Here is a 13,099-nt window from a genome sequence, read left to right as displayed (position 1 = left end):
GAGCCATGATGGCTGCTGGGCTGCTATAATCCCTCCACTCCAGATGTAGTAGGAGCTATTTTGTATTGAATGTTTTTTCTGCATATAGTAAGAACAAGCAGAAGGAATTCTTTTGTCAGCAGGGTGACATGAATGATATTAACTTCACAAAAAAAAAGTATTCTTTCTTTTGTATGTGTTGTGTTTAGAAGGCAAGTTTTCAGGCAGAACTGCAATGCATAACAAGGATGTTTTTCATCTACCTGCCTGAGCCTAAAAGTACCACTGAATGTGAAGGGGTTTGCCAGAATCTGATTGCAATATGGGTTCATTTCAAGTTAAGCTGCATGAACTCCTGAGAGTAGCACAGCCTTTAGGTATTTAATGCTACTGACAAGCATACAGAGTGTTTATGTAAGTAAAATGAGCCATATTAGACTTTTCATAAAAAATTAGTACTGTCCTGAGCATGTGTATCTACTGCCATGTCCTGTCATCAGACCAAAATCCTCCCCAGCACTTGCCTTACAAACACTAGTAAGCATAGGACAACTTAGGAGAGCCACAGACCCAACCAATTTTGCTTTTATTCTTTGCCTTCTCAAAAGCAGCTGAATTGCTTCTCCGGAAGTTACCACAAAAGATTTCACCTTTCTGTAGTCACCCTGTGAAGGCAAAGTACAAAGCCACTGAAAAATAAGTCTTTTCTGTCTAAACCATTGATTAAGCTGTAAATGTGCTGTCAGGCTTCAGATCATGGCATGCTGCCCTTGCAGTGTTATTGCTTCAATTTTATAGCAGTTTTGCCATCACAAAAGAAGAATAGTCATGTAACTTGCTGAAAGGTCATGGGGTCACAGTGTCTGTTACTTAACACTGTAAAGTACACAACTTTTACTTTGCTATAGCAATTGTGCTCTTAAACCATACTTGAGCTGCTGGCTTCAAAAAGACATGCATTGTTGATGTTTACAAGTCAAAAAACATTCTGGAAAATAGAAAAAGAGATATTCTTTCTTGTGCAGAGAAAGTATTTACCTCCAAACTAGAAGCTATGGTTCCAGATAAATGATTTTTTTTCAGAAGGATGTGGAAAAGGGTAACTAAGCAATAAAAAGGAAAGGATAGAACAGAGGGTGAAAGCACAGAACAGCCACAGGGTGATAGCTAGAGGAGGAAAACAAGTACCCAGTATATCTACAGAAGTGTATCAGAGAACTCCCCTTGCCCCGAGACACAATCTGGTCAGCAGTTCTTCTCAAGGCAGAAAGATTAGAGCCCTGCTTCACAGTCTATAAAAACAAACTGGGGAAAAAACATTACAACAAGATATATTAAAGAATAGCAGATAACAAGATAACGGCTGCCCATTTGTTCCAGTGGGTATTGGACCTGAAGGGGAAGGGATACACAGTAGTACAAGCTTCGTCAGCAGGAGAGCGGGGATGTAAAGGGTCCATAGGTACCATCCGATTCCTATTGTTCTAAGATGGATCTCAGCGCGAGCGCTGGCTGCTCCAGCTCAGTCTCTTTATCCTCCCAGCACTCTGTGGTACGTAACGCCCTGTTCTGCCTGGAAATGGCAGCAGATGAGAAAGAAAACCATGTGTACACCAAGGCACTCATGGCATACGCCTTCGCCCTCGCAGGGAAGGAGGAAAAGAGGAAGGCATTGCTCGCCTCACTTGAAAGGGAAGCCGTGAAAAAGGGTGAGTACTTCCTGGTGGGAAATCTCTTTCACTGGAATTACATCATCCCTGGTTCTTCCAGGTGCCCAAGTCTGTGTGAACTTGGCGTCTAGGACAAAGAGGTACCCAGCCTGAGGACTGAGCCTCAGCAGTCTCAGCCTAGTTGCAGCAAGCGAGGAGCTGTCTCACCCTCCCCACTTCATCCTACATGGCAGATGCATCCTGAAGGCTCTGTCCTCCCAACTGGACTGGCAGCAGATCAAGAACTCCCTTGCAGTAACTACTACTAATTGCTTGTTGTCTTGTCTCCATGCTCCCTGCCTCCTGTGAAGATGGGTCTGTTCATTGGCAGCGGCCTGGCAAAGAGCCAGAGGTTGCTCTCCCATACTATCACTCCCGGGCTCCCTCTGCTGAAGTGGAGATGACGTCCTACGTGCTCCTTGCTCACCTCACCACGCAGCCGGCACCTTCCCAGGAGGAGCTGTCATTCGCAGCTCTCATTGCAAAGTGGATCAGCGCTCAGCAGAACCCCAGTGGGGGCTTCTCCTCCACCCAGGTGAGCGGCTTCCTTCCTGCCACCTCACAGCTCAGTGTCAGAAGGTGGGAAGTGTCAGAGCCCCGGGTGGGAGAACACTAGCGTTTGCCAGGGCAGGCAGCAGCTGTAGCCGTGCAGTATCTCCCTGCATATCTATCATGGTTGCCAATTTGCCAAGAGGCTAAGAGGCAGGTAGTGCCTCTGGGAATGACTGATGCCTTGATGAATAACCTGGATTTCTTGACACATCGGGCAGAAGGTTAGGGGCACATGGGACATGTGTCTGTCCCTTTGGAGAGGGCTCCCACTGCAATTGGTGTGTGCATATGAAGTTGCTGCTTCACCCAGTGGCGAGTGAGTGAAGGCACTGCAGAGCTCTTGCCAGGTTGCTCAGGCAGTACACAGCTGCTGTGCAGAGGGCAAAGGAAGAACTGCTCTTTTCCTCTGTCTTTTCTGCTGAAGACTGGAGGAAGTGAAGAATGGAGGGGAGGGTGCCCCCCCGGCAGCAAAGGGCAGGCTGTGGGAGGACAGGCTGTGGACAGACCAATGGCATCTGCCTGGGTGCTGGGACCCATCTCTTTCAGGACACGGTGGTGGCTCTCCAAGCCTTGTCCCTGTACGGAGCTGTCACCTATGCCAAGAGCGGAGCAGCTTCCAAAGTGACCCTGCGATCTGGAGGGGACTTCCAGCAAGATTTCCAAGTGGATCCCAGCAACCGGCTGCTGCTGCAGCGCGTGCCCCTGCCCCGGGTGCCTGGGGAGTACAGCACGGAGGTGTCTGGCGAAGGATGCGTCTACGTGCAGGTGAGTGTGATGGGGGCCTGTGGCACCCTGGGAAGGCAGCCCCTGGCCAGGCAGGAGACGGGTGGAGGGCACAAGGGACCAGGGGAGAGGAGAAATGGGAGGGAAGCCTCTGGGAGGCAAGAGGAGAACAGGAGAGGTATATAGAGGAGAAGGAGTAGGAGGGAAGGATCCTCGGTGTGGAGGAGCTGTGAGAAGGGGAGAAATGAGGAGGCTGCATGGGGACGGGATGCTCTCTGTCCTGTGTTGAGCATGCACACAGGCTCACACAGAGCCGTCGGCTCTCCCCTAGACAAGCCTGAGGTACAACGTGCAGCCCTCGCAGGAGGATGCACCCTTCATGCTTCATGTGTACACATTCCCGGAGACATGTGCAGACTCCAAGGCTCACAAGGTCTTCGACATCGGCATAAATGTCAGGTGAGTCTGCGTTTCGGTCTGAGCCTTCCTGAGCGGCCACGGGAGCTGGAGGTCTGGTGAAGCTGCTCTGGGAGCCCTGGAGGGCAAGGCATTTTGGGGAAGCAGGGTGGGAAGCAGCTGGTCTGGGATGAGAGGCTGCAGAGGAAGGACCTGTCCTGCAGTGGTGGAGCTGTGGGGGCAGCCCAGGCCTGGGCTACTGAGAGCATGTGTAGTTGGCTGGGAGAGCCTGGCACAGCGGGAGAAGTAGGGGCTGGATTGGCAGGACGTGGTGGGCTGCCAAGTGCAATGGAAAAGGTGGAAGCGCCTCCAGCTTTGACTTGAGGTGCGCTGTGCCTTTGTTGCTTGCTTCCTCAGTTACACTGGGGAGCGCAATGTCTCCAACATGGTGATTGTGGATGTGAAGATGCTGTCGGGATTCATCCCCGTGAAGTCCTCTGTGAGGAAGGTAGGAGCCTGCTTGTCAAAGAAGCAACATTCAGCTTCTTATCTTCAAGACACCTTCCAAGTATCTGTAGCAATCTAGAGAGCTTCAGGGTTTGAGTCAGCTTCATCTCAGCATTGTCCTCTGCACACTTGCTTTGTACCACTGAGGAATGTAGGATGCACATGATACCTTTCTTCACACGTATGTGTCCAGGCATCTATTTCATATTTGAAGGAGCATCTTATTTTTCTCCTGCTGTTTTCTCCCCTGTTAGAGAACACTCTGATGCTTCCAACCTTCTGCTGTGGAAGAGGAGTGATTAACTGATGCCAGCAGTAGCACTTCCTACCCACCCCTGAAGTATTTTGAGTAGTAGCTTATAGTTGCCCAGTTTGGACCTGAGATCAAGGTGGAAGACCATCAGGTCTGATTTCAGGGACTCAGGAGCCTTCAGATATGTGCAACAACTGTGACAGTGCTGGTGCATATTCCATTTTGGTGTTGAGGAGGTGCAAGAGCATGAGACAGTGGAAACTGTGAGAAGACTTACTATACAGGGCTTCACACAAGAGTGCTTGCTGAGTCCATTGGGAAGTACCATCTCTGAGCTTCACTTCTCAGCATCCACCTGCTGAGGTTCCAGTGGTGAGGGGAAGCTTATGTGAGTTGAAGGGTTGACTGACTTCCCTTCAGATTAGCAATCTCTTCTGTATCTCCTCTTTCCAGCTCTCAAACACCTGGTTTCACCAGATACAACGGACAGAAGTCAGCACAAACCATGTTCTGCTGTACATAGCACAGGTGAGTACTGACTGTGGGCTGCATGGGGCACACACAGGGAACTCACCAGCACGCTGGGAGCGGCGTGCACCGTGATGGAGAGTGTGCTAGGCATCGCTGGGCTTGTAAACATGAAACATGAAACATGAACCTGTCTGCCGCTGACCTTGCCCCTTCCTCACGGGAGACACGTCTGTCCCCGCCCTCCCCAGGCTCTGCCTGCACCCGCACACAGCCTGCTCCCTGACCTCCCCACCAGCCAGAGCCTCAGCCCACAGCCCCCACACCTGCAGGGCCCAGGGGACAGTGAGGGAGCCTGCGGGCAGTGCGCAGGGATTGGGGAGCCCAGGGCAGTCCGGGGACACCCTGAGCCTCTACCACTTCCCTTTGCTTCCCTTCCCTTCCCCAGCTGAGCAGCGAGACCCTCAGCTTCTCCTTCACGGTGGAGCAGGACATCCCTGTGCAGGGCCTGAAGCCGGCTCAGGTGAAGGTCTATGACTACTATGAGACAGGTGAGTGCGGGCCAGGGTGCCCGTGGGAGTGAGGACGGGCAGTGGGATGCACGGAGGGGCACAGGGGCTGTGGGGCCCCACAGGGGCCCCTGGCCTGGGCTGTTTCCCTCCCCTGCACTGCCTGAGCTCTCCCCGAGGGCTGGAGGCCACAACCCTGCCCTCCTCCCTCCTCTCTCCTCCTGCGCGGGCAGGCCCCAGAGAACACTGTGGGGGTCAGGTCTGCTGTGCAGCCCTCCTGCCCCGAGGGACAGGGCAGAGGAAGCATCTCCCCAGCCCTCCCAGGCGGTGGCAGCAGCCTGCTGTGTGGCCTGGGACAAAGGTCTCTCTGGTACCCATCCCTCTGACAGCCCGCTCTCGCCCTTCCCTTCTCTTTTCTAGATGAGTTTGCCACACAGGAGTACAGCGCTCCCTGCGCCACAGGTACGGTAGCGAGAGCCCCACTCTTTGGAGCTCTACATCTCTTCCATTTTATCTTTGGTCTTCCAGCCAATACTTTCCTCTTTCTGCTTAGATTTGGATGAGATTGGCCCAACTCACAGACACAGATTTTGTATAGAAGTCTGAGAACACAGGAGGCACAATGTTGTTGCCTCGTTCAAAACCTCCCTGCATTCTCAGAGTGATTTCCATAATCAGGTTCTCTTGGCTTGAATGAAGGTTGTGTCCTTACTGTTTTGTTAGTGCCCCTTGGACTTTTCAAGTTTCTTATTGTCTCAGATTTGAGGCATCCTTTGGTCCTTCCTGAAAGCTCCAGCTAGTGTAGCTGCGTAGGGGACTTGGTTCTTTCAAACCACCTGGCATGCTTCTCCCCAGAAGCACTCTGTCTGGAGCAGTAGAGCAAATCAAGACCAAAAGATAACCGAAAAAGCAGCATGTCATGGTCTGACCTGTCATTGTTTCATGCCATGCTCCAGAACCTCCTGCCTAAGTCCAGCATACCTTGTTGTATCAGGTTGTAACCTGATGCTGCTCTCAACCCCTACTCTAAGCCTGAAGCCGTACCTGTAGCACGGAGTTCTAATTGCAGAGGAATCCCTCCCAACCCTTGCTATTGAAGAGGTGTTCAGCTCTTACAGGAACTTGGGCTTGCCAATCTGGTATGGTGACAGAAAACTGTCCTGGTGGTAAACCTCCACCTGTACACACAGCTACATTACTCATCTGTGGATCATAGTTCTCCAATATGGCACACTTAGCCTGCTTAGCAACTGTATGTGACAAAGCCCACAGCAGTGCTGGCACATTGCAGCATGCCTTTAAGCAATGTCATTCCCCTTGGGTCCCAAGAGATGGCAAGTTTGCCTTTGGTAGCTACGATCTGGAACAACAGCTACTCTGCTGCCCAAGCAGGAGAGAGTTCCTTTCAGAAGGAAGGTATTCCTCATGACCCTAAGTGGCCAGCCCTCAGTTTTGGTTTGGAATCTGAACTGGTAGGACAGAAAGGCTGTAATTTTTTTTGGTGTTTCTCTGCAGTGCAAGGCTACGTATTTGGCTTAGGAGCACAGGTAGCTGCTTCTGTGGTAGGCCCTGACCAAGGATAATTCTCCTGCCTTATATGGAGTCTTCCAATATGCAGACTGACAGGCCTGGTTTCCCATCAGCTTCAGCTGTTCGAAATATGGAGCACTGTGACCCTGGGAAGTGATTTTTCACATGTCCTGACTGTGTACCTAAAAGCAGAGAAAAAGTCATTTGAACTTGGGGAAGGCAAAAGCTTTGTCTCTTGCTGGTGGTAAATGGTGAAATTTATCCCCTTTTGTGTCTTGTTGTCTTGGAGAAGGGCCTGAACTCCCAAGCTTTTACTCCATACTGCCTCCTAACCTGGGCTGTGTCTGTAGGTACAGCTGTGTTCTGCTGATTCTTGACCTACAGCCTTCCTTCATGGAAAAAATTGTGCTTAAGTCCTAAGATAGTGGGGAGGCTTTAGAATTTTGGCCCCATGTCTGTTAAAAGGCAGAGTTTTTATCTTCCTTGGAAAGGAGGATGGGAAGTTATGACTTAAGAGGTTCATCCACTGGTCTAGGTGTGCAAAGGTGATCTGTACTGACTAAAAGGCAGATCTCAGTTGCAAAGCCGAAAGCTTCCTTCCCTGCCCTTAATAGTACTGATGCAGCAGATTTCTTCCACTTTACAGAGAAATAAGAACACTTTTAAGAGCGTATTTCATCGTTGAGTAACATTCTCCCTGCCTGTTTGCACTGTGCTCCTGTGACCGCCCCAGTTGTGACAAGTCCCACTCTGCTTATCTCTCCCAGTGAGTCAGAAAAAGTCTCAGCCTTCTATCAAGCATACATAGCTTTGAAGGTGACATGAGTGTTGAGTGGTATGGATGTCCCTCAACCCTGGTCAAACAGCAGCTCATTCTCCTGTACTGTGCTTCATGTACTATCGGCCTTTCCAAACCCACATCTTCTTCTGTCTCAGCCTGAGAAAGGGAACATGCATATCTCTCTCAACTCTTGTAACCCATCCATCTTCTTCCATCCTTGCAGAGGAAGCAGACCAGGGCAATGCATGAAGAATACTCCCAGTTGCTGGAACCTGCCTGCCTCACTACCACCACCACCAACTGTGGAGTGACAGATGAATAGTGCCTGCAAGGAATGGGAAATGAATTTTACAAACAAATTAAATGTATTCACCAATATTTTTTTATCAGTTTATTCCCAATTCTGTTTCTCCCTTCTCAGCCTCCCCTCACAGCTTTAATCTCCCTAGCCTCTTATTTAAAGAGCATCCCATCCAGCCACAGCTGTGTAAAGGGCAATAAGGCTGACAAGTAAGAAAAAAAGAGGATGGAATTAATTAAGCTGGAATCAGCCTTTCTAATCCATCTCACTGTTATGTACTCTGAACTTGTCACCTGAGATCTTGTCTATTCTTAAGAACAATTTCTCTGGCTTAGAAAGCATAACCTTGACTGAACTGATTGAACTGATCTCTACAGGTGCCTATCCATGTCTCCCACAAGTAGGCAGCCGACATTGCATGAAATTCAGCCTCTGTGATGCACCTCACAAACACCACTTCCAGGATTGTTCCTTGTTTGTTGAAGTGGGAGGAGATAAACAGCCTGTCCTCTTCTTAGAGTGTGCATGAGGCGGCAGGAAGGATGTGTGCATGGATTACAATTTCAGCTGCTAACTTATAAAGGCCTGCTTTTCAGCTGAAGCTTGGGCCTTCTTGTGGAAACTTCCATATCTTGGGCCTGCTGCTTCTGGGAGATTCCCAAGGAGAAGCTAATAGCATTTGCCAGTAACCTACCTACCTAAGTTCAAATGCACATTTATTTAAATCATAGAGTCGCTTTGGTGAAACCATCTATAGTCCTCTTGGACATCTCCAGGAATGCTTTTCTTGGGTTTGTCCCATTAATTTCTGGTTTTAAGTGTAGAAAGATCTATGTGACTGTTTATTCTCACAAAACGCTTACTGTTAGGTACCATGGCTAATTGTGTATCCAAAGTATGCACAGCTAGTTGTTCCATGCATTATTTTTTTTAGTGTGCCTATCCAGTGTTATTGAGAACAAATAAAGTTCTTCATCTATTTTGCTAGATATTAATATTATGTCACTTTATCTCCTATGGTGTTTGGTGTTTCCTCACTCAAAACCTTTTTGAAACCTCATCTTCCGAGAAGTCTATGGAATGAACTGGGTTCAGTGAAAGCTGAGTAAATTTTCTAATCAAGCATGATTACTAATTGTGTTTTGGTTTTATTTAGAAATAGTAAAACAATGTAATTTCCTCCCATGAGGCAATTATTTTTTCCAAGTTCTCAAGGCAACATAGCTTTTGGTTGCTGAATTAAACTGGTTTGATTTTAGACCATTGTGATTTGCCTTTGAAGCATGCCATGAATGTTCCATGGGGATAGGAATTCAGTGTTCAGTGGTTTCCTACATGGTATGCTGTGGAGGACCTGCAAGTTTGTGACTTTGATTTACAGCTTAGTAAAGCAGAGAGATGTTAAACTGCTTTAGAGCTACAGGCTAGCCAGGGAGCCCCAGATGACAAATGAGGTGGCTGCCCAGGGTTGACAGTCAGGTGTTGTCTAATTTAAAACCAGGTGGCAGCAAAACATTGTGTTAACTCTTTCTGTGGTAGACAGCCATTATTCATATTTTGTGAATGGAACAGACTCTAGTGATTTTACAGACTTTTGTATTAAATTTAAATTATCATGATGGCAATGACTTTGTTTCACATGAGGCAGAAAAAATCAAACACCATAGCCACATAGAGTACTCACCAGAAAACAAATTAAAATGAAGAGGCTGTTACTATCCACCTACAGTCTGCTGTGAAAGAGGGTCTATATTTTTAGCCCTGTGTCTGTATGCACAAATTTGCAGACCTAGCATTTCTGAGCCCATCACGGAGGGGAAAAGGATAAAGTCCTCATGGAAAACACAAGGGGTTTGGCTCATAAGGTGGTTCTTGGTTAAAATTATGACTAAGATTATCTTGAATGCCATCATATGGCATGTACAGGACAACCAGGTGATCAGACCCAGTGAGTATGGGTTTATGAAAAGTAGGTCCTGCTTGACCAACCTGACCTCCTTCTGTGACAGGGTGACACACTTAGTGGACAAGGGTTGTATATGTTGTCTACTTAGACTTTAGTGAAGCTTTTGACAATGTTTCCCACAGCATTCTCCTGAAGAAACTGGCTGCTTATGGCTTGGATGGGTGTACACTTCACTGGGTAAAAAACTGTCTGGATGGTTGAGCCCAAAGAGTTTTGGTGGATGGAGTTAAATACAGTTGGTGGCCAGTCACAAATGGTGTTCCCCAGGGCTCACTATTTGGGCGAGTTCTGTTTAATATCTTTATCAATGAACTGGATGGGAGGATCAAGGGCACCTTAGGAATTTTGCAGATGACACCAAGTTGGGTGGGAGTGTTGATTTGCTGGAGGGCAGGAAGCTCTGCAGAAGGATCTGGACGGGCTGGATTGATGGGCTGAGGCCTGTTGTATGAGGTTTATCAAGACAAAGTGTCAAGTCCTGCATTTGGGTCACAACAACCCCATGCAACACCACAGGCTTGGGGAAGAATGGCTGGAAATCTGTTCGGCAGAAAGGGACCTGAGGGTGTTGGTCGACAGTTACTTGAACATGAGAGAGTGTGTGCCCAGGCAGCCAAGGCACCCAGTAGCATCCTGCTTTGTATCAGAAATATAAGCAGATGCCAAGTGATTGGGAAGTGACAATCCCCCTGTACTGGGCACTGGTGAGGCCACACCTTGAATCCTGTGTTCAGTTATGGGCCACTCACTACAAGAGAGACACTGAGGTGCTGGAGCAGGTCCAGAGAAGGGCAACAGAGCTGGTGGAGGGTCTGGAGCACAACTGTGATGAGGAATGGCTGAGGAACTGGGGGATTTAGTCTGGAGAAAAGGAAGCTCAGGAGAGACCTCAGTGCTCTCTACAGCTACCTGAAAGGAGGTTGCATCAAGGTGAGTCTCCCAAGTAACAATGAGAAAAGACCTCCAGTTGCACCAAGGAAGGTTTAGACTGGATGGTAGGAAGAATTTCTTCACCGGAAGGGTTGTCAAGCATTGGAACAAGCTGCCCAGGGAAGCAGTTGAGTCACCATCCCTAGAGGCATTTAAGAGCCTTGTACATGTGGCATTTAGTGACATGGTTTAGTGGTGGCCTTGGCAATGCTAGGTTAGCAGTTTGGGCTCTATGATCTTAGACATCTTTTCCAACCTAACCAATTCTGTGATGCTATGAATGAAACTGCTAAGTTTCTGGTCCCTCTCTGACTTCAACTGTTCAGAAACAAGTAGACACTGTCTTCACTGGGAAAGTCCACAGATCTTAACTTCTGTCTGGCCTGAGATTGGACAGATTCACACTGCCCTTCCCCCTCATAGCAGTGATTTCACAGTGGGGTCAAAGGTGATATGTGATCAGAGGTTTATATCCAAGGATTATCTTGCAGAAAACACTGACTTTTAGAGACAGGGAGCCAAACTTCCAGTGCATAATGGACCAGGTAGGATTTCCTCTCTTCCTGGAGAACTGGTGAGTATGGATAAAAACCTCCCCACTGCCAAAAGCTGTCTGCCTTCCGGCATTCCTCAGGAGTGGCCAAACACCACCTTGCCATGGGTGGCTCTGGATTTTTATCTCAGGCCATTACACGGCCTGAGCTATGGATAGGACAAGAGACAAGACAGAGTAATAAAAGATAAGGCCAGATGAATCTGATGAGAATCAAGACAATTTATTTATAATGTTACTTCCTTTTTGTGGTTGAAGTGTTCCCCTCAACAAGAAGATCTTCTGGGAGGAGTGATGGGAGCTGATCCAGCAAGACTCGGACAAGATGTGCTTTTCAGTCATTTCCCTGTTCAGTCCCGGCTGGAGGTGGGAAAAAGACAGAGTGAGATAAGCATCCTGGTGAAGCAGTGTACATCTCTGTGTTCTGGGTGGCTATATGACTTCAAGCCCTGTTAAAATCTGGAAACTGTTTCATCTAAACTGCCCAGTTGCAGACAAATAACAGAATGGGAATGGCTGGGAACATTAAAGATATCCATGCTACAGAGAGGGGAGGCAGATTTGTCCTGAAGATGTGTGAGTGATTCTAGTACACATTCTCTCTCAGCACCTAGATTTCCTAAAGGAAGCAAAAAATAACCCAGGGCAGAGCTTGAAAGGTTCCTACCAAAGACATGAATAATGTCAAAATTTCACCAAGATGTTTGAACGATAATTCCTCAATACCCTTCTATATCTGCAGTGTGCCAAATGTGGCCCTGAAAATGACAGACACAAAAGGCGGAGTGCGGTGTTCTGCCCCAACGGAGATTTCAGTCTTACTTGCACAATGTGACACACACACAGAGGAAAAGACAAGTGCCTCTGTGTGAATGAAGGCAGTAACATTGGCATTCCTACTCTCGTGAAACAAGATGAAAGCTGTATCCCATCTCAGATAGGACATTAGGTGGCAGCATTGTTTTTCATCTCTGTACTGAGGCATGCCTGAAGACTGCTGAGAGAATACGGAGACTGAGGAAACCAAAGATCTGCAAAAACTCTTACTTGAGACAACCTGCAATAGCACACCCTGGAACATCTCAGTTGTTCCTGTGCACCGTACCTGTGGCGCAGGGAGCGCTGTACTCCTGTGTGGCAAACTCATCTAGAAAAGAGAAGGGAAGGGCGAGAGCGGGCTGTCAGAGGGATGGGTACCAGAGAGACCTTTGTCCCAGGCCACACAGCAGGCTGCTGCCACCGCCTGGGAGGGCTGGGGAGATGCTTCCTCTGCCCTGTCCCTCGGGGCAGGAGGGCTGCACAGCAGACCTGACCCCCACAGTGTTCTCTGGGGCCTGCCCGCGCAGGAGGAGAGAGGAGGGAGGAGGGCAGGGTTGTGGCCTCCAGCCCTCGGGGCCCCTCTGTGCTCAGAGAGCTCAGGCAGTGCAGGGGAGGGAAACAGCCCAGGCCAGGGGCCCCTGTGGGTGCCCACAGCCCCTGTGCCCCTCCGTGCATCCCACTGCCCGTCCTCACTCCCACGGGCACCCTGGCCCGCACTCACCTGTCTCATAGTAGTCATAGACCTTCACCTGAGCCGGCTTCAGGCCCTGCACAGGGATGTCCTGCTCCACCGTGAAGGAGAAGCTGAGGGTCTCGCTGCTCAGCTGGGGAAGGGAAGGGAAGCAAAGGGAAGTGGTAGAGGCTCAGGGTGTCCCCGGACTGCCCTGGGCTCCCCGATCCCTGCGCACTGCCCGCAGGCTCCCTCACTGTCCCCCGGGCCCTGCAGGTGTGGGGGGCTGTGGGCTGAGGGGCCAGAGGAACCCCTGGGGCCTTTCCCCACAGTGCGGGAGGCTCTGGCTGGTGGGGAGGTCAGGGAGCAGGCTGTGTGCGGGTGCAGGCAGAGCCTGGAGAGGCTGGACAAAAGTACCAGTAAGCCTGAAGGGTCAGCAAAAATCAATGAGAT

The 13,099-nt window shown here is 49.3% G+C and overlaps 2 protein-coding genes across 6 annotated transcripts in view; one reads left to right on the top strand and one right to left on the bottom strand.

Moving 5' to 3' along the window:
* LOC136012308 (alpha-2-macroglobulin-like) overlaps positions 1 to 8,697 on the top strand; it is a 40,871-nt gene extending 32,174 nt beyond the window's left edge. For all 4 annotated transcript variants that reach the window (XM_065675446.1, XM_065675437.1, XM_065675427.1 and 1 more), the window contains exons 28-36: positions 1,523 to 1,688; positions 2,000 to 2,223; positions 2,787 to 3,005; positions 3,295 to 3,422; positions 3,777 to 3,867; positions 4,573 to 4,647; positions 5,036 to 5,138; positions 5,517 to 5,558; positions 7,631 to 8,697. In XM_065675446.1, the coding sequence (XP_065531518.1) occupies positions 1,523 to 1,688; positions 2,000 to 2,223; positions 2,787 to 3,005; positions 3,295 to 3,422; positions 3,777 to 3,867; positions 4,573 to 4,647; positions 5,036 to 5,138; positions 5,517 to 5,558; positions 7,631 to 7,656 (1,074 nt within the window). In that variant the 3' untranslated portion in view covers positions 7,657 to 8,697. The remainder of the gene's footprint in view (positions 1 to 1,522; positions 1,689 to 1,999; positions 2,224 to 2,786; positions 3,006 to 3,294; positions 3,423 to 3,776; positions 3,868 to 4,572; positions 4,648 to 5,035; positions 5,139 to 5,516; positions 5,559 to 7,630) is intronic.
* A 2,662-nt stretch (positions 8,698 to 11,359) lies between these two features.
* LOC136012298 (alpha-2-macroglobulin-like) overlaps positions 11,360 to 13,099 on the bottom strand; it is a 30,445-nt gene continuing 28,705 nt past the window's right edge. The window contains exons 34-36 of one of the 2 annotated variants that reach the window (XM_065675403.1): positions 12,698 to 12,800; positions 12,205 to 12,304; positions 11,360 to 11,517 (exon numbers count right to left, since the gene is read on the bottom strand). In XM_065675403.1, coding sequence (XP_065531475.1) covers positions 12,240 to 12,304; positions 12,698 to 12,800 — 168 coding nt within the window. In that variant the 3' untranslated portion in view covers positions 11,360 to 11,517; positions 12,205 to 12,239. The remainder of the gene's footprint in view (positions 11,518 to 12,204; positions 12,305 to 12,697; positions 12,801 to 13,099) is intronic. The other variant, XM_065675394.1, reaches the window with a different exon arrangement.

The sequence above is a fragment of the Lathamus discolor genome, chromosome 1 (genome assembly GCF_037157495.1).
Source record: "Lathamus discolor isolate bLatDis1 chromosome 1, bLatDis1.hap1, whole genome shotgun sequence".
In the NCBI taxonomy this organism is placed as follows: domain Eukaryota; kingdom Metazoa; phylum Chordata; class Aves; order Psittaciformes; family Psittacidae; genus Lathamus; species Lathamus discolor.
Note: the sequence above shows the minus strand (reverse complement) of the source record. Positions and strands in the feature narration are given on the sequence as shown.